Source organism: Castor canadensis, chromosome 11 (genome assembly GCF_047511655.1).
Source record: "Castor canadensis chromosome 11, mCasCan1.hap1v2, whole genome shotgun sequence".
Classification (NCBI taxonomy): Eukaryota; Metazoa; Chordata; class Mammalia; order Rodentia; family Castoridae; genus Castor; species Castor canadensis.
In genome coordinates, this window is record NC_133396.1 from 120,598,026 (window position 1) to 120,621,274 (window position 23,249).

The window sequence follows — 23,249 nt, forward strand, 5'->3', positions numbered from 1 at the left end:
TAGCACAATGAGGGAGAAAGATAAGCTAATGAAGGAGAGGAATATTCATGTCTTTTCTGGAAATTGGCAGAGATCTTCCAGGAACTTACGTACCATGTACTTTTGCTCCATTTATGGTTTGGTGTTTACAGACATCGTGGCTGGTAGTGTCTTTAGCGCAAAGGTAAAAGCCACAAAGGAGTCAGGTACAATATGAAAACAGCAATACCAGTCACCACCCTATTGGACATCTGAAAGTTGGAGTTTTCAACAGAAGAAGCTTTCAGGTCCTGTGAGAGGAAGGCAGGGAGGGGGAAGGGAGATAATAAATGATATTGAGAGTTAATGAGTGCTACAGTAAAACAAAGAAAAACCAGAGTTGAAAAATGTTACCTGGAGATCAAAGAAAGGTCACCTCACCCCAGAGGTTAAAGCAGCCAATGAAATAACACGTGATTATGTATGGGGCAAGCTGTACACCCCCCCATTTCTGTAACCTGCTCTAAATGGTATATAAATAAAGCCCCCTTTGTTCTCAGGGCTCAGCATTTGGACTTGAGGCCACTGAGTCACTGCCAGCTTGCTTAATAAACGCTTCCTGAAAGCTTTGGTGTCCTCTCTGTATCTGTCTGATCCCTCCTGCAACATTTCTGGGGGATTGTCTGGGATTTGGAGGGTGGTGTTTTCACATTCTTGTCACTGCCTCAGTGTCCCCAGCCCACCAGGAGGGCTGTCCCTGCCAGGCACCACTAGACTGGTTGATCAGAGGGGATGGAGCCTCTCTCCCAGCAAGCCAAGGAGGTGAGTTCCAGTTGCACAAAGGAACCCAGAAAGGCTCAGGAACCAATGTGAAAGCCCCGCTCATCAGACTGGTAAGAACCTGAGTTCAAGTTCAGACCTGCCTCAGGAGGCAGAAGGGGAGTCTAATCAACTCCCAAAGACACCCTAATAACCCCCTTTTTGGGGTGAAACCATGTCTTTCAGGTTCAGGGAGCTGGGTGGAAGTACTGTGCTGTGTCAGAGTGTGTGAAAGTATGAGCCTGAGATGTAGCCTGGTTAGAAAGTGAGTGTGGACTCCCAATCCGTGGGTCTGTGGTGAACTCATATGGTCTAGGGTGTGCCCTAACAGGGCCCCCAGTCTGGGGCTTATACAGACTCACTATGGCAAAAAGACACATAAATCCCCATGAGAGGAGAAGCTAAGTGAATGGTGTTATTTGTTTTCCCCTGTGTGCCAGAAAGGAGGACCCCTTACCTTATCTCCATAGCCCTTATCCCTTCTGTCTTTGTCTCTGTCTTGATTTCTGGCAAATTGGAGGAATGGGAGGAGGTCAGAGTAAAAACACCCCCCTAGAGTACATGTTTATGAACTTTAAGGGGGATTTAATGGAGACTATGGGGTCAAGCTGACTCCTGGCAAGCTTAGGACCTTCTGTGAAATAGACTGGTGTAGGATGGCCCTCAGAGGAGTCATTAGATAAGGTCATAATCAATAGAGTTTTTAAAGTGGTTGTAGGGGAGCCTGGAACACCCAGATGTTTCCTTATGTTAACTGCTGGCAGGATGCAGTCCTGAATTGGTCCACGAGGCTAAAGTCCCACCTAGAGAAAGCATGTAAGGTTATGGTAGCCAGGGCAGCAGCAGCTTCCAAGTATAGGGAAAAAAATGCAAAAAGCCAGAGAAACTCATATTAATGGGGGACACCAAAGAGTCCCTGTCCCTTTATGCCACTGTACAGATTAGAGAATTTCTAGGAGCTGCAGTTTCTGCTGGATCTGGATGCCCAATTACTCTCTCTTGGCAAAACCCCTTTATGAAGCCACAAAGGAAGGCGAACAGGAACCCATGGTATGGGGAGAGGAGTAAGAAAAGGCCTTTAAAGAAATTAAGAGGGCACTCACAAACACCCCTGCCAGATGTGATGAAGCCCTTCTTCCTATATGTACATGAAGGATTGGGGACAGCTATAGGAGTCTTGACCCAACTGGTAGGTTCCTGGCACCACCTGGTGATTTATTTATCAAGCAACTTGATGCAGTTTCCTGAGGCTGGCCACCCTGCCTGTGCACCCTGGCAGCCACTGCCGTCTTGGTGGCTGAAGCAGACAAACTTACTTTGGGACAAAACTCACAGTCTGAGTTCCCCACTCTGTTTTGACATGCATAAAATATAAATAATTATTGGTTAACAAATTCCTGAATGGTCAAATATCAAAGCATGTTGTATGAAAACCCACATGTCTGGATAGAAATTGTTAAGTCTCTAAACCCAGCCATGCTATTATTCAGGCCCCCTGGAGCATGACTGTTTAGAGGTTATGGATGAAGTGTTCTGCAGCCGGACAGACTTGACTGACTAGTCCATTAGTCATCTGGATGTTGAAGAGTTCACAGATGGCAGCAGGTTTGTCTGGGATGACACATGTTTTGCCAGATACACAGTAGTGACACTGTCACTGAAGCATGACTACTGCCAGTTGAGACCTCTAACTCAGGAGAGAATGTTAAATATGGACAAAAAAATTCTAAAATTACTAAAAGCTGTATGGGCCCCTAAGTTAGTAGTGGTCATGCACTGCCAAGGGCACCAGGAGGAGTAGACAACAGTTGTTTGGGGAAATCAAAAGGCTGATAGGGAAGCCAAGTGAGCAGCCCTCAAGGAGGACAAACTTCAGCCTCACTGACAGCTGCCTTGTTCTCAAGACCATTATCTGAATGGGGCCCATGGTATACTTCACAAGAACAGGCTTGGTTTGAGACTAAAGGAGGAAATTCTCTACTGGACAGATGGAGGAAGTTTACTGATGGCTGCACTGCCATACCTGAGTCACTGGCTCTCACATTTGTCAAGCCGTTCCAAGAAGGAACTCACTCAAGGCAGACAACTCTCGAGACGACCTTGGCCCAGCATTTCTATGCCCTCAATCTCTCCAACATAAGTAAGACAGTATGTAAAAGGTACAGTCTGTGTGCCAGAAACAATCCCTAACAAGGACCAAGCTATAAATATTTGCTGGTGTTTGTCGGCACCATCTCAAGATATTCTTCCCCACTTGACTGCAAAAGCCCAAGAAGTGCCAGGTGCCTATTAAAGGAAATCATTCCTTGATTCAGGATACCTGTGTCTATTGGGTCTGTTTTAACCACATCTATTGCCCTTAGTATCAATGACTAGAGGTCCAAATATCCACCAGCAGTGGGAAGCTCATTAACTGCGCCCAGGTTAATGACCCCAACAAACCTGTGTCCATATACTTTAATGTGTGTGCCACAATAGTTGAAAACACCAGGCCTTAGGGCAACGGTGGGGGGCTAGCCTAGAAAAGGACCTATAGGTTAAATGACAAGTATATATGCCCAGAAGATGACAATGGGACATCCAGTTGTGCATACTATAAACAACTCTATTGCTCTTATTGGGGTTATAAAAGGTGCACAACTTGGCTAAAAGGAGAGGTCCATACCTCACATGGAACTGCCACTCTTTTACAAAAAGGAAACAACCCTACTGCACTTTTGGTGCCTATAACCCTATAAATTTCACTATTTTCAATCTCAATGAAACAGGTTGGGAAGTTGGGAAAAAGTTTGACATTTTAATCTATGAAAATGAAACAGACCCTGGTATTTTACTACATTTTCAACTCATCATGATCACTCAGGATGACATGAGCGTTCCTCATACCAGGGCTTTCACTCCTTTTATGAGGAGATATAAAGTGAGTTTCCTATCTTACTTAAAACCAAAAACCTGTTCCTCTCACTAGCTGATTCCATAATATAAACCCTAAATGTAACTTTGTGTTATGTTTCTGGGGGAACGAATATAGGAGACCATTTGGCTCCTAAAAACCTTTATTATTGTGAATTATTGTATCTCCCGTCCTAAAGGCCAATTCTCCACCCTGGTAGGGGACTTGATCTGTTTGGGACAAAAGTTTTATGATGATGCTACTCAGGAGACTCAGTGTTGGGGGGCTCCCAATCACACAGAGCCCCAACCTCACCCATTGGCTACCTTCCCTAAGCTTACAACAGCCTGGAATAATCTAACCACAGACATAGAGTGGTGGGCCCCTATGAGGCCATATTGGAACAAGATCCTTCCCAATGACTGGTTTGGATCCTGTGTGCTGGGCACCATCTGGCCTTGTTTCTTCTTGCTCCCCCTCAGACAAGGCAAAAACCCTACAATTTTCTAGCCTCAGAGGGTGGAATATGTGAAAGTCCAACCTGAGTAACTGCTGTTTACAGATTGATGATGAGGAATAGGTACTTAAAGAGATTACTAACAAGATAAAAAAGCTTGCCCATGTTCCTGTGCAGACCTGAAAGGGATGGAGTCCCAGTGACCTATTTGGGGGCTGGTTCTCAATCCTAGGTGGGTTCAAAACCTTAATAGAGACAACATTCCCTGTCTTAGGAACATGCCTGATATTAACCTGACTAATCCCCCCTGGTCCTGTGGTCTTTGAAGACCATTATGAAAGCCACTCTAAAAAGAAAGACAGCTGCTTATGTAATGGTACTATGAAAATATAAACCCCTAGATCAGATGATGCTCTTTGACTAAGATGTGGGTCTGAGCATCAAAGGGGGGAATGTGGCAGGAAGGCAGGGAGGGGGAAGGGAGATAATAAATGATAATGAGAGTTATCTTCCTGAAAGCTTTGGTGCCCTCTCTGTCTCTGTCTGAGCCCTCCTGCCACAGTCCCTGAGGAATAAACCTAGGCAACTGTTACCATAACCCACATAGTAGAGGTGTCTACAGCAAAGCTAGTGGAAAACTAATAATGTATTACCTAGCTGTGTGGCCTCCAAAATTAGTGATTTTTAAGTCAACTAAAAGCAAATGAAACTAGTTAGATTTTTCCTAAATAGACTAGGTCCATTAAAATTTGAAAATAATGGGTCATAGTGAGGCAGGCTAAAAATAGGGAAAGGTGCCATGGGATACTTCAGACCCCAAGTCACTTTCATGCTAAACTCCTTATCTCAACCCAATTGCTATCCTTTGCTGTTGTAAATTATAAAACAAGAAGCCTTGGAGTGATTCTGCCTTCTATTATCTCTCAGATTAAAAAAACAAACAAATATTGGGCTTGTGAATAAAGAATGATAGAGGGGGTGAATTCAAGCATGATATATTGTACGAACTTTTGTAAATGTCAAATGTACCCCTAGTATAACAAAAAAAAACTGATCATGCCCCACACATATGATTAAAATACTTCAAGTGTATGCAGAGTAACTGTCAATCAACCTAGTCCAACCCACCAGAACCTCCCAAATCTTCCCCCAGAGATTATGTGGTTTAAAATGCCTCAAAACAGTCCACTCTCTTTTCTGCTTCGATCCCACCTGGTTTACCTATCCAGGTGGGGCTACCATTGCTTTTTTTGTGATCCCTTCCCTTCCTTTTTCCTTTTTCCAGCAAGTGCTTCCATCCCACCTGGCCAGATGGTGCTACTATTGCTTTTGTAATACCTTCCCCTTACCTTTAATAAGCTTTATTACTTCCCTTATTATATTGTGGATGCTTCCATGCAAAAAATTTGGGAATCTTCTGGTCAGAAACTACATGAACCTACAACAATAGTCCTTACTCACAAGTTACTCACAACGTCATTGTGGAGACAATACATATAGGAAACAAATAAATACATAATTAGTCAAATTTAATAAAATGCAAAATTGTGACCACAATTAGAAAATAGGGCAGTATAAAATAGAAACACAGTCAATACTCATTATTTGTGGAGTCTGTATTTGCAAATTTTCCCACTCACTAAAATATATCTGCAACCTCAAAATCAATACTTAGTGCTTTTGCAGTTATTCTTAGACATGCACCGAGCAGCGAAAATTTCATTTGTCCAAAGTGCTTGTTCCAAGATAAGCTGAAGAAGGCACACTGTCTTCTTTTTCAGCTCTCATATTATAAGCAAGTGTCTTGTTTCAGTCTATTTATTGCCACTTTCTCACATTTATTCATTTTCCCGTTAAAAATGATCCCCAAACATAGTGCCAAGTGTTCCTAAGTGAAAGAAGACTGTGATGTAAAGACAAAATATGTGTGGATTTAATAAGCCTTGTTTAGGTATGGGTTATAGTGTTTTTGACCCTGAGTTCAATGTTTATGAACTAACTATATATTTTTTTCCCATAAATTTATTTTTTTTTATTGTTTTACTATTCATATGTGCAAACAATGCTTGGGTCGAACTAACTATGAATTAAATATGGGATTTTTAAACAGAAACACACATAAAGCAAGATTACACATTGATCAGAGGTTCACAGGAACCTAGCCTATGTTTCCTTTAAGAGCAATGGTTCATATTAACTAATTCAGTGTTCCAGGCAACTTTCGAGACCGAGACCATAACTACCGCATACTTGCGGTATACAGTGAAGGGGAAAGTATTTTTTGAAATGAGCACAAGAAGAAAGAAAAACACAAAAACAAAAGCCTTCCCAAGAAACTAGTACTCTACTCTGCCAAAGAACCTATCAAAGGAATGATTCTGCCTTCTAGGATCCCTTGCCTGTCTTCTCCCCATCTTACTCCTCCTGTGTCCTGCCTCTTTCTCTATTTAATGTTTTCCTAGAGTCTACAGTCCTATACCAGATTTGATAGGGAGGGATACCCAAGACACATTAAGTACACCTAGAAGTGGGTGTAAAGAAATCTGTGGTACCATAGTTCCCCGGGAACCCAGAAAAGGGTATTCCCTCAGCTTAGGCATCCACTTTTAACTCCCAAGTACGTTATGAAAACACGATACAAGAATATTTTGCTTTTTAGCTCTCACACAGTAACGGCAGAGCGCCTGCCCTTTCTGTTTCTTTAAGACGAAGACCGGGAATTTTGCCCTATTCCTAAATGGCTACTCGTGCGTCACAGGTTCTGCGCATGCCCTTTGGACGCAATTCCGCGTGAAGGAATTACCGACTCTCACTGGGCAAGATGGAGACTTGGCTAGCGAGACTGCATCTCCCGGCATGCCTTGCAGTCGGGCCCCGGAGCCGGGACTTGGAGTGATGGGGTCCCGGTGGTTCCGAGGTAGTTTGTAGTGGTTGAAGGGAATTCCCGGGCCTGAGAATTGGACGCCCGCGAAGCGGGAAGATGGAAGCGTGGCGCTGTGTGAGGAGAGGCTACGGCCGCTGTGTGGTGGGGAGAGGCCGGTCAGTAAGGCTGGGCGGCTGGAGGGAGGAGGAAGGGGCGGGCGGCCCAGGTGAACCCGGGGCGGGGCGGACTGGGGGAGGAAGGAGGAGGAAGAGGGTCTGGGCGGTGGCGCGGCCGGGACGTGCCCCAGGAGTTCCTGAGGGAGAGGTAACCCGGACGCGCGGCCGGCGGGACGGTCGTCTACGCGGGCCGGGGGCCCGGGGACGGCGCGGCCTGGAAGCCACGGGCTTCTGCTGCCCGCTTCCCCGCCGGCCTCGGGCTTCCCGGGCCGCCGGGCCTGACCCGGAGGGAGGCGCGCGGCTCGTGCACCCTCCCGGGGGCCGTTTGTTGGTGTGTTTAGTGTCTCTCCAACTTTTGGTCACTTGATCGACTTCTGTGGTCATTGCCAAGTTCTCCTTCCGTCCGTATTGTTTACTGCATGTTTTCCTTTAAATTGACCCGGGATCAAAAAGCTCTACGGCCCCTGCTGCCGAAGTGGTGCCCGCGGAATCTTGGGGTTGATGTATTGGTTGTATTTTTTTCCCCCTAATAAACTTTACAATGCGGACTTAGATATTGCAAACGAAAAAGTTCAGTTGTGTAACCCATGAAACCAACTGGTGTTCCACGCGTGGGAAAACGGCACTGTGGTGTTCCGTAGGTCGTGGGAATTTATCTGGTTTGACTCCCCGAGACTTGGGCTCGGTGGCATTTCAGCCCAGCAGTGTTTCCTGAGTACCAGCTGTGTGCCAGGCACTGTGCTAGGCACTTGTGAACAGACGGGAATCTGCCTGAGAGGGCGGGGAATGGCCCTACTTCAGTCCCCAGTACCAGAAAAAATAAACTAATTTAGTTAAAAAGAAGGCTCTGAACCGGAAGGAGCTCAACGTCTTAGAGAAAAAGATACCTGCACAAATAATTACAGACACAGAGAATAAGTGTCGTAGTCCCAAGTATTACATTTCAGTACGTGAACCTATTAGGATAGAAAATGCACGGACCAAGTACCCAAATCTCAGAGGCTTTCAGAGTTGTCACCAAATAGGGAGTGCCCATGTCGTGTCTTTAAAGATTTATAATTAAGTTGGTTTTAGAGAACATTTTGTTTGAGACTTACATAAACTGCAAAAAATTAAATGTTTTAAAAATGAAAAATAACAACAAAAGTCAAATAACAGTAAATACAATTTAGACAAAATTCCATTAGTGGTAGACATTCTTGACATTATCTTAGAAATGCACTTAAAATGAATTTCAGAGGAGACGATAGTCCTCAGAATCCCAACATTGTGCAAAAATAGTAGAGTAAGAAGATATTTAAGCCATAGTGTTTTTGAGAACCTGAGAGCAGCATTATTTATTAAAAATAATTTAGCACTACTTTGAGATCTTTTGAATGATAGGTTAAATTGATTCCGTGGGTTTGGAGTGTTGGTAAATTCTTAGTAAATAATCTCTACCTTCTTTAATTTCCCCAAGGAGACGCATGCTTTAAAAAAGAAAAGAATGGAAAAATAAATTGTCCACCCCCTGATTAGCAAGAGAAGTAGTCTTGTAAGGTTGTGATAGGTTTTGATTTTCTTAGCTTCACATATGTTTGGAAAGAAATCTAACCTTGATACAAAAACTGTTCAGCCTGGATGCCGGTGACTCACAGCTGGAATCCTAGCTACTTGGGAGGTTGAATCAGGAGGATTGAGGTTTGAAGCCAACCTCAGGAAATAGTTGGCAAGACCCCATCGCCAAAATAACCAAAGCAAAATGGACTGGAGGTGTGGCTCAGGCTATAGAGCACCTGCTTAGCAATCGTGAAGCCCTAGTCCCACCAAACAAACAAAAAACTGTTCAGAAACATTTTTATTCCAAATCCAAGTTGCAGTAGAGATTCCCTTTAATTGTAGTGCAATATGTGTTCCATATCTGATTTAAGTGTTGTTTGATGTGGATTTTATTTTTCCTAGTGCTAGAAAGCTACTCTGAATAGTAGTTTGATGGTTGATTAATCTCTCAACTGGACTATGGACTTTTTGAGGAGTCTGTGGCATTTTGGGAGCATTGGTGGCATTCTCTTGATTGTTTAGGAAGAGAGTATTGTGTTATTGATGCTGTTAGTTACACCATGGATACTTTTCCCTCCATCTTTCATAGATTTAGAAATCAGATTTTAGATAGATGCTATCTTGCCTTGAGGAAACAGATTTACATTTTGTGTACTATAGCTGAACTAAAAGTGGTGCCTCAAGGAGTGTATTTATGTTTTTTAGATACCCCATGTTTCCCAATCACCCGAAGAGTCTGGGCAGAGATTGGACTACTCCGTGGGAGAATCTGCAAAGGTGTTGCTGGAACAGACACATTTCTAGTTGTATGAGGTGGCCTGGACATTATTCTCGTGCTCCTTACCCATACTTCAGTAGTAGGCATTTTTCTCTAAAGTGGAGACCACCTTGTTTGTTTGAGTCTAGAACTCAGTATCAGTACTATAACTGGAGACCTGACCACCTGAGCCAGACATCCTTCATTCATCTCTCTAGTTACGTCATGAATTCTGAGGGAGATGAGCCTTCATCAAAACGAAGAAAACACCAAGGTAAAGGTGACATTTGTCTTGATGAAGAAACAGACATAAATGATAGCTAAGTTGAAGCTTTCATATCTAATCCTTAAAACCTCCTGCAGGTTTTAGAGGTGTTTAGTATTTATTTTTAGTGAGTAGTTTTCTGATAGGAAAAATAAATCCTTTTTAAATGAAGTATTTTCATTTTGTATTTCTGGCTATAAAAGTAAAAGTGACTCTACAGATAGAATAAGGCTGAAAGAGAGTGGAGAAATAGATTAAAACACTAAGTTTAAGTGTAATTTCACATCCAGCATTTTTGAAACAAAAGTCCTTTGATAACTTAGAAACTGGTGAATGTATTCTTAGAAGTCACAGATCTGAAAAAAATTATTTTGTGTTTTCGTTTTTAATACTAATATAAAAGAATTCTTTTAAGTAGTACTCAACTTTGAGATTTGTTTTTTTTCTAATTGTTGATTATGTTTGTTTTCCTCAGCCTTTTTACTCTAAACAATTCCTGAGGCTCTCTCCATGCTGTCAGCCATTCCCACACCCACACCCCACTCCAACTCCAGAAAACATAAATGAAGTATCTAACTAGAGTTGGGAATTATTGAACTAGAGTTTTCAGTGAAGATAATTCCTTTGAAGATATTTGAGAATAGATTGTGTGGGTGTTAATATGCAGGGAGCTGACAGACAACTTTGCTGAAGGAAGACACTGAGAGTCAGACTCCCGGAAGTCAGCTAGAAGTAATAAATTGGTTAATGCTTTTGGGTTCCTTCTGCCTGTATTGCCTAAAAGTAGTCTATAGGCTTTCAGCTGGGTTCCTGGCAGAGTTGTTAAACTAATGTTCAAGTAAATGTATAATTTATTGCTAAACAGTTACAAAGAACCTAGTTAGAATAAGTAAACACATATAAATAGAAATTCTAAGCACTCAGAAGTAAAAATCTATTTGTGTAGTTTGTAACCCCAACATATGGAGATAAACAAATGCTTGTTTGAAGGAATGAAACCTGTATTTAGAGGCTTTAAAGTCAAGTTCCTAAGAATAATTCATGATCTATAAATTCAGGTCTTTATGGTGTCCTTACATTGTTTTTCATTTATATATTTTCGTTCATCAGGTCAGCCAGCACACGCTGTTTTGTTTGTCCTTTTATAAATCTGGTATGCTCTCAGATACAGCTAAGGTAGTGACATAAGCATGGGCTTAAGAACCACTCCCTTTTCTCATTTATGCTCCACCACTAGTTTTATAAACTTGGAAGGTTACTTAACCTCTTTGCTCCTGGTTTCTTAGTATTAAATAATGCCTACTTTGAAAGTCTGTTGAGGAAAAAATGAGGTGTGTCAAAGTGCCTACCACACTGTTGGCTTCATAGTAGGTACTCAGAAAATTGTGGTGGTGGTGTTTTCCCTTTATCACATGGGGAATTACATTTGCATACTGATAATTGATGATTGCAACCTGACTCTTTATATGTCCATTCTTCCTAGGTGTTGTGAATAAGGAAAAGGCTCTTCGTTAAGCCATATTTGTGACTTCTGATATTTCACTAATACTTTTCAATCAAGAGAACAGCATTGCTAACTTGCCTGTCACTTTAAAGTGGTATTTGAAGGATTTGTGTGACACAATTATGACTTTTTAATTAGGCACCCCAAAAACCTGATCAGGCCTCTTGCTTCCTTTCTTTGATTCATCTATCTTCTCTGCTGTGATCACCTTGTTCCTCCTGACATGGAAGGTATATAAGTTTTTGCAGTGTGAATTTATGTTGTGAAGTATATGAAGGCCAAAGACTATTCACTCTTGTCAGTGATTTTGAAATTGTCTTCCATGGAACCCTAGCTTTTGAACACATTTATGCATGTTTATTAAAAGCAAATGTGGTAGGATAAAATGTGTGTTTACCCCTTTTTTCTAGTCCTGATGTGCCAGAAATTGGTGTTCTGTGACATGAAAAGCAATGCCAAAGATTTCTATAAGCTATAGAAATTTGAAAGCCACTGTATTCACTAGATTATCCAATGGTCCTGGTTCTTTAAAAAGTGGAATTGCAAAAAGAATTTGTTTACAAACTCATTCCCAGGACCCTAAAAAATCTTATATGCCATTAAATTAAATTAAACATACAATTAAATGCCATTGTATACATGTTTTATAAGGAACCAGGGACAAGTTTTTTAGTCCTTTATCTTCATATTTTAATATGGCAGTGATATCAGCATAGTACTCTTATTTGTAAGGACAGCTTATATTTTCTTGCATGATTAGAGAGCCCTTTGTATTGTATATATATAAAGACTTTGATTTGTGGCTAGCACCGTCATAGACAATCCCCAATTTATAAATGGTGGTCTGCAAATCTCAATGTAGCTCTGTGAAATTAGTACGATTAGCTTTTGTTCTGAGCTAATATGGAGGTAGGATTCTCCATATTCAGTGAAGGAGTGGGAAGGGGTTAGTTTCTTTCCCTTTCATGGGCACATAGGACACATACTAGGCAAAATTCTGTAATAGTTGGAAAGCTTTGTTAAGTTTCATTTTGTTTCCTTCCACCTTTTTGTCTTTACACTTTTCCTTGTACCTTCATGGCATCACATGTCTCCAACTCCCTTGTTCTATCCAGACCTGACTAGTTATAAAAGTTATCTTCTTCTTCTGTCTTGTCAGGATTTCTGTTCCTTCGATGCAGCAGATATCAGATCTTTAAATATTGAGGAAAGCAGTCTGATCAAACTAATTTAGGTATCTCAGTTATTATTTCATTAGTAGTTGTGTATAGTATATTGATAATTTAATTGCAAATGTGCCATCATTGTAGAAGATGTGGAAAAATCTTCCACAATCCTACAATTCAGACAACTTTTTAAAAAAAATAGTGGTGCAAACAAGTGGACTGGAGGAGTGGCTCAAATGGTAGAGTGCCTGCCTAGGAAGTGTGAAACCCTGAGTTCAAACCCCAGTGCCACCAAAAAAACAAGCAAACAAACTGGTGCATTTTCTTTTTTAAAAAAAAAAAACCATTTGTAACTGTACAGAATATTTTAACCTTAATTTTTAATTGGTAAGATTTTAGGTTTTGTATTCCAGTGAAGTGATTATTTTCATGCAGGATAGAAGAAGATATTTTAGGACAGAGTTTTCATATAATCTACTCATACTTGGCATTTTATCTCCAAATCTATTTTCTTCCCATTATTATATTTTCTCCTTTTGAGCTTGTGGGTTGATAAAATTTCTGTGTTCTTCTTCACGGCTTCATAGCAATAAGAGTGTCCCCTTTAGTGGTGAAGTAAGAGATACAAGGTCAAAGGTACATGTATATATACACACACACACAATGGTCATGTCTAAGTTGAGAACTACTTATAACTGCAGAATCTAATGCTTTTCTATCTTCTATTCATCACTTTTTCAGAGTGTGTAATGTCTTTATAGCATATAAACCTATGACATGTTCCTGGCTGTTGCATGCTAGATTCATTAATCAGCCATTATCATCTGCTGGCATTCTGTAACTGTCACATATAACTTGTGCTTTGGTGTACATTAAAAAGATTTCTTATGTTCATTTTGTTTGTATTCCACTTTACTATTTCAGACACTAAATACTATTTCCACACACTGCTGTTACGCAATCTTTATTCATGTGTAAACCAGAATTCTAAACTAAGAGTTGTTTCTGGAACCTAATCACTTGATGATCTTATCTTACTAATAGAGAATAAAATACAATGTGAAATCATCTCATTGAAAAGCCAACAGTGACATAGACTATATCATTAGGGTTATGAAGTTGCTAAGTTTGTCTGTAGTGAGACCACTTTGTAACCAAAAAGAAGTGAGAAACCACACTCCTGTATAGGCTCAGCTTTATTAGCATGCACTCTTAGTCTCCAGAATGATTTGCTAGGTCCCTTTAAACCTATTGTATGTTCCCTTGGTCAGTTAATGTATTAGTTTTACTGCCTTTGTAATTAATTTGATGACAACTTGTAGTTACTCAGTACTATGTTGCCATTTCCTAGGGGAAAACATATTACTTGTGGACTATGGGAATTTTAAGAAGCAAGAAGGTATTTATATATAGAAAAGTATATGTCTCTTTTTGATTAATTCCTCATGTTTTGTTCAATATATTTTAACAGGCACGATAAAAAGGAATTGGGAATATATACATAACCACAGTAAAGAAAAAATGAACATCCCAGGAGACAAAAATATTGACCCCAAATGTGAAGACAGTGAGAACAAGTTTGACTTTTCAGTGATGTCCTATAACATACTTTCACAAGATTTATTGGAAGATAATTCTCACCTTTATAGACACTGCCGCCGGCCAGTATTACACTGGAGTTTTAGGTTTCCCAATATTCTGAAAGAAATTAAACACTTTGATGCAGATGTAAGTGTAAAATACTACCAAAATTTTTCATACAATGCAAAGTTGGATTAAATATTTTATTTGTGCATTTGTGGGGTACGAAGGGGAGATTTAAAAGAATAGTTAGTGATGGAACAGTTCTTAACAAATGATTTCCTTGCTTATGGTTGTTGGGATAAAGTAACTTCAAAAAGATCTGAAGCTTTAAGTATTAGTTCATTTTGAGACAGGGACTAGAAACTTAAATATTTTCTTTGATAGTTTATAATTCATGCAAAAATTTCATCTATAATTGATAAGGTTAAAAGAAATTAATCTATTTAATTTTTGTTGAAATATATTAGTTGTTCAGAGTGAGGGGTTTCATTGTGATATTTCCAGTACATGCATGTATTGTATTTTGATCATATCTACTCCTCTATTACTCTTAAAGAAATCAATCTCTTAAGAAAGGACCCAAAAAAGGTTAGTACCAATGGACATGTAAATTCACACCTGTAATCCTAGCCACTCAGGAGACAGAGATGAGAATTGTGGTTCAAAGCCATCCCAGGCAAATTTTTGAGACCCTATCTCAAAAATACCCAGCACGCAAAAGAGTGGCTCAAGTGGTAGAGAGCCTGCCAAGCAAGTGTGAGGTCCTGATTTCAAACCATAATACCACTGAAAGAAAAAAAAAATCAGGAAAGATAGCTTGACTTACAAATTTAAATTACTCTTTTAGGAAATATTAATATTGGACAGTAAGATTAAAGGCCAGGGTTTTGAGATTGATCATATTTGGAAGTATTAATTTGATAGATCTATTAATAAGTAAAGAGGATTATAGGTCTTACTTCAACTCTCATCATATTTGGAATTTGAGAACCTATTTTTAAAGATGAAAGTGCCTAAAAATTTCTGTTTGCATCTATATGTTTTAATTCAAGCCATTGTTCTCTTCCAAGGTACTTTGCTTGCAAGAAGTTCAAGAGGATCATTATGGAACGGAAATCAGGCCACATCTGGAATCACTGGGTACAATACATAACTTTTGTTTTAGCCAAATTCACTTTTGAAGATTTGTGTGTTAAAGCATGTCTTGCTAAACAAAGATATTTGGCATATTTGGGCTAAAAATCTTAGTTTGAAAATTTAATACTTATTTTAAAAAGTCAGGAAAAGATTGAGGTATTTCAGTTGGAAAATTTATAAGTAATTTTAGTTCAAAGGGAAAAGTATATTAGAATCTCTTAATAGCTTCCTTTCCTGGATGTTGCTCTGCCCACCAGTAGACCTAAGATTCTGTGCTGCATGAGATCAGGGACCATTCTGCTTAGTTCATCGTAACAGCAGGGCCTATGCCTAATGGATAAAAGATTAAGGCCTCTGATGAAGAAATACTTCTAGAAACTAATAGCATATTAAGTGATGATAGTTTTCTGAAGAGAAGCAGGAAAGTGGAATGGGAAATATTTCAGTTTTAAGCAGAATGATGGGACAGAGTGACATTTGAAGAAGGACTTGAAAAGGTGAAGAAACAAGCCTATAGCATTCCGGGCATAGAAATAGTGTGTTAGGACAAGAGAGGAAACTGACATGGTTGGAATGGAGTGAGGAGAGAAAAGATCAGAGATACAGAGTGGAGAGGGGGTAGGTTATAAGAGCTTACCAGCATTGTTATGACTGAGTTTTACTAGATTGGAACTGGTTGAGTGGTAATGCACATTGCCACATGAAGGACTTAAGTCTGTCAATGGAGAGACCTATTAGGCCTATTAGCTTTTTGTTTGTTTTGTTTTGCTACTTGGCACAGGCTATCCTAAAACTCTTGATCTTTCTGCCTCTGCTTCCCAAGTCTGGGATTATAGGTATGTGCCATCTTGTCCAGCTTAGAAATGGATATATTAGGGTACCTGGTATGGTGGTAGAGACTCATAATCACAGAACTTAGGAAGTAGAGGCAGGAAGATCATGAACTTGATGCCAGCTTGGGCTACATAGGAAGTCTGTGTCTCAAAAACAGAGGGAGAAAGGAGTTAAAAAGAAGGAGGGAGGAAGAGGAAGAAAAGAAGGAGGGAAAAAGGAAGGGAAAGAAGGAATTATAGTAGTTTTTTTATTTTTGTTTTGTTGTTTTTTGTCAGTGCTGGGGATTGAACCCAGGGCCTTGTGCATACTAGGGAAACTACTACTGAGCTACATTCCCAGCCCTCGTCCCAAGTTCTTTGATTCCAACCCTCATTAATATTTCTATTACTAATGTTCTGCAGAATACACTTTGTAAAACATTGTTCAAAAATACTAAGGGAGCTGTATTTTGGCACATATGTAATGTAAACAGTCCCTGGTTTAAAATTCATTTCTTTCTTATAGGTTATCACTGTGAATATAAAATGCGGACAGGAAGGAAACCTGACGGCTGTGCCATTTGCTTCAAACATTCCAAATTTTCACTCTTGTCAGTGAACCCAGTGGAATTCTACCGCCCTGATATTCCTCTGTTGGACAGAGACAACATTGGATTAGTTTTACTCTTGCAGCCCAAAATTCCATGTGCTGTACCTCCTGCAGTCTGTGTAGCTAATACACATCTGTTGTATAATCCAAGGCGAGGAGATATTAAGCTCACCCAATTGGCAATGCTGCTGGCAGAGATTTCTAGTGTTGCCCATCGGAAAGATGGCAGCTTCTGTCCTATTGTTCTGTGTGGTGACTTTAATTCTGTTCCTGGTTCTCCACTTTATAGTTTCATAAAGGAAGGAAAATTGAATTATGAAGGACTTGCCATCGGAAAGGTAAGTCTTGCTTCGTCATTGTTAGGAGGTGGACTTAGTTGCTTTGTTATCATAGTGTGAGAATGTGGCTGTTTGAAAAGCTTGGATTATCCAGTACTTACTTTACCAGTCTGTGATGATTTTCTACAAGTAGGAATAAGTCACTTTTATTCACTGAGGTTAATTCCATCTTTTTCATCTATCAATCTGTGGAAATAGTCTATGTGGAGGTGTTAGAAGTCAGGAAAAGACAAAAAGAAAAAAGCATTGACAGATCTGGATATCTCACAAATAAGGAAGTATTCACAGGGTAGAATTTTGAATGCTGGATATGGGCAATACAATTGGCAAAACAGTAATTTAATATTTATTATGTGAACTTTCCTTTACATAATGATATTTTAATTCTTTAGCTTAGTATAACTTACCCCACATTATTATTTTTATTGTGCTTTCCTCTACTTATTTTAGATCATTTAATCTTTAGCATATTTAACCAAATTAAACTCTCTACCACTGGAGTTTTGGATGATAATTTTGCTTTTATAAGATTTGATCTCTTTTAGTATTTGATAGTAGGAACCATATTGCAGCTAACAAAAGAGGAGGGACAGTATTAGTCCGAAGTTACAGATCACTTGAATGTTCAAATTAGAGAAAAATATCAGAAAAGACTGTCATTTTCATGTAAACAATAAGCCCTTTCTGAACTATATTTGAACATGACTTAATAAGCACAAAATAATACAATGAGTAAAGGATCATATTTACCATTTTTGGTGTACCTTTTATTAAGGCGTAAAATTTTCAATACATAATTTAAAATCTATTCACTTAAGATACCTGTTGAAATTTTGTTTAGGTATCTGGCCAGGAACAGTCTTCACGGGGACAAAGAATTTTATCTATTCCAATTTGGCCCCCAAACCTAGGTATCTCACAGAACTGTGTGTATGAGGTACAGCAGGTACCAAGAGTAGAAAAGACAGGTAAGTGTTTGGAGTACATTTGGTGGTCTACTATCAGTGTTATCTTTGAAGACATAAAACTAAATTTTCAAAGAGATAACATCTCAAGAGATGGATATTTTTACATATATATACATATATAAATATGTAGTTATTTGCTCATCCTTTTTTTTTTTTTTTTTTGAGATAGAGCCTCTTTACATAGCCCAAGTTTGCCTTGAACTTGTGATCTTCCAGCCTCAGCCTCCTGAGTACTGGGACCTCTTTGTTTTTTTAAGTGCTCCAAATTTACTTTTTTAAAGTTGAGCTTTCACAATTATCTATGCATGAATTACTTGCATGTTGCTTTTGAAGTGTTTGTATTTTACTTTTCCTGATTCTGGAGATCATCAAAACATAGACCCTAGGATAAAAACACTTAACTAGGCATCTGCCTAAACTAGATATATCTTAAGTATTTCCTAAAGTAAGAGGACTATACTAAGGCAAACTAAAACAAAACAGTATTCCAGTAGGATTAATACCTTTTTCTCTGTTCTTACAGACAATGATAAGACACAAGTACAGCTGGAGAAAACAGAGGTCCAAGTGACGGCTGAAAAGTGAGTTCTGAATCAACAACAGTAGACATTTCCTGACTTTAGTGGAGTAAAAAAATTATTTCTCAAAAAAACACATGGATCGAAGATGATGATAGTCCCTGTTGGTAAAGAATGCTGGCTCTTTTCTTTTTTTTTGTTTTTGATGTTACTGGGGTTTGAACTCAGGACCTCACAGTTGCTGGCTAGGTGCTCTACCACTTGAATTGCTCTGCTGGCTCTTTTTGGGTTGGGTATTTTTGAGATAGGGTCTTGTGTTGGCATCAAACCTTGATCCTCTTAACCTCTGCTTCCTGAGTAGCTAGGATTATAGGCATGAGCCACCAGCACCCAGCTAGTGTTGGCTGTTAAGTCAGATAGACACAAAATCCAGTCCTGAGTCTGCTGGGTTTTAACTGTGGTTTTTTGGTACAAGAAACATAAAACCCTGATGTTCAGTTTCCTTACCTATAATTTGGGTTATTGTGAGGATTTAGAGACTGCTGCAGAAAAAAAAGTACTTTAAATAGGATGAATTACAGAAATCATGAAAAACTTGATGGATGCTAAATACTTTCTTTTTTCAATTTAGATTATCTTCAAATTTGCAGCATCATTTCAGCTTGTCATCTGTTTATTCACATTATTTTCCTGACACTGGAATTCCAGAAGTGACCACGTGTCATTCTCGAAGTGCCATAACTGTGGATTATATTTTCTACTCTGCAGAAAAGGAAGATGTTGCTGGGCATCCAGGTAAACACTACATGTAATCTTCATTCTGCGGGAGAACATAGCAGCAAAACCAAGACTGAAGTTGAGAAAGTTATCTAAACATTTAGATGAAGTTCTAGATTTAGAAGTTAAAAATATTTTTAAATACATTAGTAGTGTAGTTGAATAAATCAGTTAACAGCCTGCATATATTGAGGGAAACAGTAAAACACCCAAAGCAAATTATTCTAAGATTTATATCCTCAGTTCTACCATCGGGTTCCAGTCAGCTCCTGAGTTATAGGTCATTTATATTGCCCTATTTACTTGTTATAAATTTACAGTTTTTCCTGTGCTAGAAATTGAGTATATTATGGTTATCATACAATTTTGTTTTTGTTTTTCAGTAGGACTGAGGCATTGCATTCAGGGCTTCACACTTGCAAAGCAGGTGCTCTACCACTTTAGCCACACCTCCAGTCCATTTTGCTCTGGTTATTTTGGAGATGGGATCTCATGAAATATTTGCCAATGCTGGCCTCAAACCTCAATACTCCCAATCTCAGCTTCCCAAATAGCTAGGATTACAGGCATGAGCCACTGCACTCAGCGATCATCATATGGTTTTTTTGATCAAGTTTTGACTAAGGCATATTGCCTTCATTGTAGGACCATGCTTACGCCACCAACAACAGATAGTTTTGTTGTGTTGGCCCTGGAATACTGTATCTGAGGAAGAAAAGTCTATAATATGACAGTGTATTTTCAAAAAGCAAAGGCGATAACACTTTTCCTTGTATTACTCAAAGGAAATCAGGATGTATACACAAACCAAAGAATTTAAAGTGAAGAAGAAAATTTAACTAGAAATTTTAAAATAACATTCAGAAAACGTTTGGAAATCCTACATATGGGTGGTGATTTCTCTCTTCTGATTTTTTTTTTTTCCTCTTCCAATTTTGTGTGCTTCTTTTCCTCTCCCCTCCTGGGAATTACCTTATTAGTAATACTCAGGAGATGTCATACTCCTCACCTAAATCAGCTTTACAAAATGTGCTTGCTGCTTGCTGTCTATGAATTTGCAGTAAGGTTCTAGATGCCCTGCCTACAAAATTTCACTAGGTGGCAGGAGATCAGCATCTCAACTGTCTTAACATTGAGAGCAAGTTACCTTGTACTGTACTTACATGGGAATGATTCTTTGGGACTAAATTATACTAATTCTCCTGTCACCTCATGAATCCTACATTGCTGTGGTTGGATCTGTTTGGTTTTATAAAGTTACAGAATGCTTGTTGGACTTCTTAGGTAGTTATCAATATCAAATTACTCATAACACTTTAATGTATCACATTAGTATTTTCTTCCAAAGATTATTTGCAGTTGAAATAGAAAACATATCTGACATAGGAATAACACCGGAAACCACCGCATTTGATAATTCAATAAAACTTTTAATTGTAAAAACTTCCATATTAGTCTTCTGGAGGGGTGTCAAGTTCTTTTAATCTTTTTTTTTTTTTTTTTTTTTTTTTTTAGGAAAGAGACTTGTATGATTAATTTACAATAACCTGTTGACAGAGTTTCACTAAATATGTGCTTCTTAATGTAGGAGCTGAAGTTGCTTTGGCTGGTGGCTTGAAGCTTCTAGCTAGACTGTCACTGCTTACAGAACAAGACTTGTGGACTGTTAATGGGCTTCCCAATGAGAATAACTCCTCGGATCATCTGCCCTTACTGGCTCAGTTTAGACTTCAGCTCTGACTCTGACTCTTCCTCAATTATGTATATAATTTCTTTCAAAGAATGTAAAATTGTTCTTAAGTGTTTGCATGTTTTTTTTGTGCTGTGGGGTTTCTGAAGATGTTAAATGCTTGAAACGTATCAGAAGAAACAAGTTTACAACAGTTTTGTTTTTTCAGTGATGAAAAATATTTTCCTGACAGTTGAGGACTAAATACTCTTTATTATAGAAGAGATATATTTTTATTCTAAATCCCAGTAAAATTGACACCGGTTTTTAAATACAGTGTACCTTCTTTAATCCTCTAAGTAAATAAGTTCACTTCATGTTTTTGGCAAGCTTTCCAGTGGTTCCAGAATACCTTGCAAATTTTACAAGTTGTTTCCTTTTCAGAAGGCCTTATTTCATTGGGAGGACCCTATGTTGAGTCCTGATGAGTCATTTCAAATTCACTGAGTCAGAAGTGTCCAACCTAAAGGGGCTTGATGCTTTTTAATTATACAAAATACATTATCCTATTACCATTCTGAACCATATTATATGCCTCTAGGTTGTTGGGTAAATGTAGGTCACCATAACTGATAAGAGGACAAGGTCTTTCCATAAACCCACTCTTTGCAACCTGTAATACACAGTGGTGGGCTCAAGAAAAGCAGAGACTCTGGAGTTAAGCCTTTGTTTCCCAAGCATTTTTTTTTCCTTTTCTCTTCAGTTGCAAGAAAAGATTCTGGGTTAGGGAAGACACTTTATTTTATTGAACCAATTCTGTAGAAATTTATTTTATTAAGAAAATCATCTTTGGAACAAAATGGCAGCTATACTACTACTTTTGTTATGCTTCGGAAATATGAGGATGTTGTAAAATTCTAGTAGGAAGATACCAACTTGGAGTCAAAATACTCTTTTAGCAGTCATTTTAAGGGTTGGTTTTAATTGTTTTGTTTCTCAAATGTTTTACACTTATGCACCAGCACAAGATGGTGCTTATACTTTCTATGAAGTGTTATGAGCAGGTCTAATAAATCCTGTAGTTGACTCTGTACAAGTGTCAAAAATTATTGAAACATAAAAAGTGGAAGTTTCCTGGTTTTTAGATCAAGGAATTGTAGGCATTTTTACTAAGTAGTCATTTTGCACTGAATTACAACTTTTTAACGGAGTTTTATTAATAATGTTTTAAATTGGAAAACAGTAAGTCTTGAACTTTAAATTTTTGTACTAAATAATTTACTACAATTATTTTTAAATAAAATAAAGTGGATAAAAGCCTCAAAGAAGGTATATGGGTTATAAAGATATGTCTAGTAAAAATTGTTATAAGCAAATGCTTTTAAATGTTTCTCACTTTGTTTTTTATAGTATTAACTATAGTTCCATAATTTTTCATATCTCTCAGTAGTAATTTGTGGAATATTATGTGTCTTTACTAGCAGATATAATCACCATCAAATTATAATGATACATAGTAATCCCTTTTTAGTATTTAGTATTAGAGAAAGAAAAATGATTCTTTAATTACTGCTTTGTGACAAGTGAATTTATTAACAAATGACTTTATTATCATTAGGTCATTGTTAACAAACTAACATTCCTGAAAAACCTGTGTGAAAATTTAATTTTCTTAACATCTAATTAATATATTGTGAATTTAGGCTCATTTTGTGTACTTCACTTTGATAGTTAATCCATAAAACTGCTTCCTATATTAGCTTATCAAAGTATTATTTCATGGACCTGAAGCCAATGGGTACATGTAACCTTCTTGCAAGTTTTTAAAGCTCCACTAAAAATAATTATCTACTTTACTTTTTTTGACCAGAAGAGTTGGTAACTTTGCTGGAGCCTTGTATTTACCTGCCAAAACAATTAAATATGGTTGATTGCAAAAAACAAATCTATCACAGTCTTAAGGGTTATAATATCCAAGTTTTAAATGCAAAGGGAAATTGTGAAGTAAAATGATTCTGGTTTTACTACACCTTTTGATATCAAGATAATGTGAGTATTTGAAATCTTGTCTTTATTTGGAATTAGCTTACTGCTTTTAATCCTTTGGCTTCCTTTAAAAAAAAAAAAAAGTTAGAAACCAGAGTTCAAGGGATTGAAGAAACAGGCATCAAATCATTCGCACTTTGTACCTGTAAATTATGTAATAAATTATCATACTCATACATCTGTGCCTGAAGGTTTTGTGGCAGATGTACTATTCATTTCCTTTTTCAGTCTTTATTAGTTAGGGTAAAGCTAAAATATATAATTTGAGATATGCCAAAATAGAGTAATATTTAGCACAGAGTTTGAAAATTGTGAAAGGTGAGAGAATGATAAACTAGGTCACTAGAACAAGTGTGTAATAAGAGAACAAGAAAAAAAATCATATCATCTTGC

At 38.3% G+C, this 23,249-nt stretch overlaps 1 protein-coding gene across 5 annotated transcripts; it reads left to right on the forward strand.

The window, feature by feature from the left end:
• Nucleotides 1–6,929: 6,929 nt before the first annotated feature.
• Angel2 (angel homolog 2) lies at nucleotides 6,930–23,208 on the forward strand. Of its 5 annotated transcripts, none has more exons than XM_020185992.2 (9): nucleotides 6,930–7,166; nucleotides 9,411–9,736; nucleotides 13,869–14,125; nucleotides 15,052–15,121; nucleotides 16,457–16,878; nucleotides 17,720–17,846; nucleotides 18,370–18,427; nucleotides 18,996–19,159; nucleotides 20,730–23,208. In XM_020185992.2, the coding sequence occupies exons 1-9, from the start codon at nucleotides 7,108–7,110 to the stop codon at nucleotides 20,879–20,881; spliced, it is 1,635 nt and encodes a 544-aa protein (XP_020041581.1). In that variant the 5' UTR covers nucleotides 6,930–7,107; the 3' UTR covers nucleotides 20,882–23,208. The 5 variants fall into 5 exon arrangements, with proteins under 5 accessions (XP_020041581.1, XP_073904462.1, XP_073904463.1 ...); XM_074048361.1 differs by lacking the exon at nucleotides 9,411–9,736 and adding an exon at nucleotides 11,211–11,461; XM_020185993.2 differs by lacking the exon at nucleotides 6,930–7,166 and adding an exon at nucleotides 7,252–7,314.
• The last annotated feature ends 41 nt before the right edge of the window (nucleotides 23,209–23,249 follow it).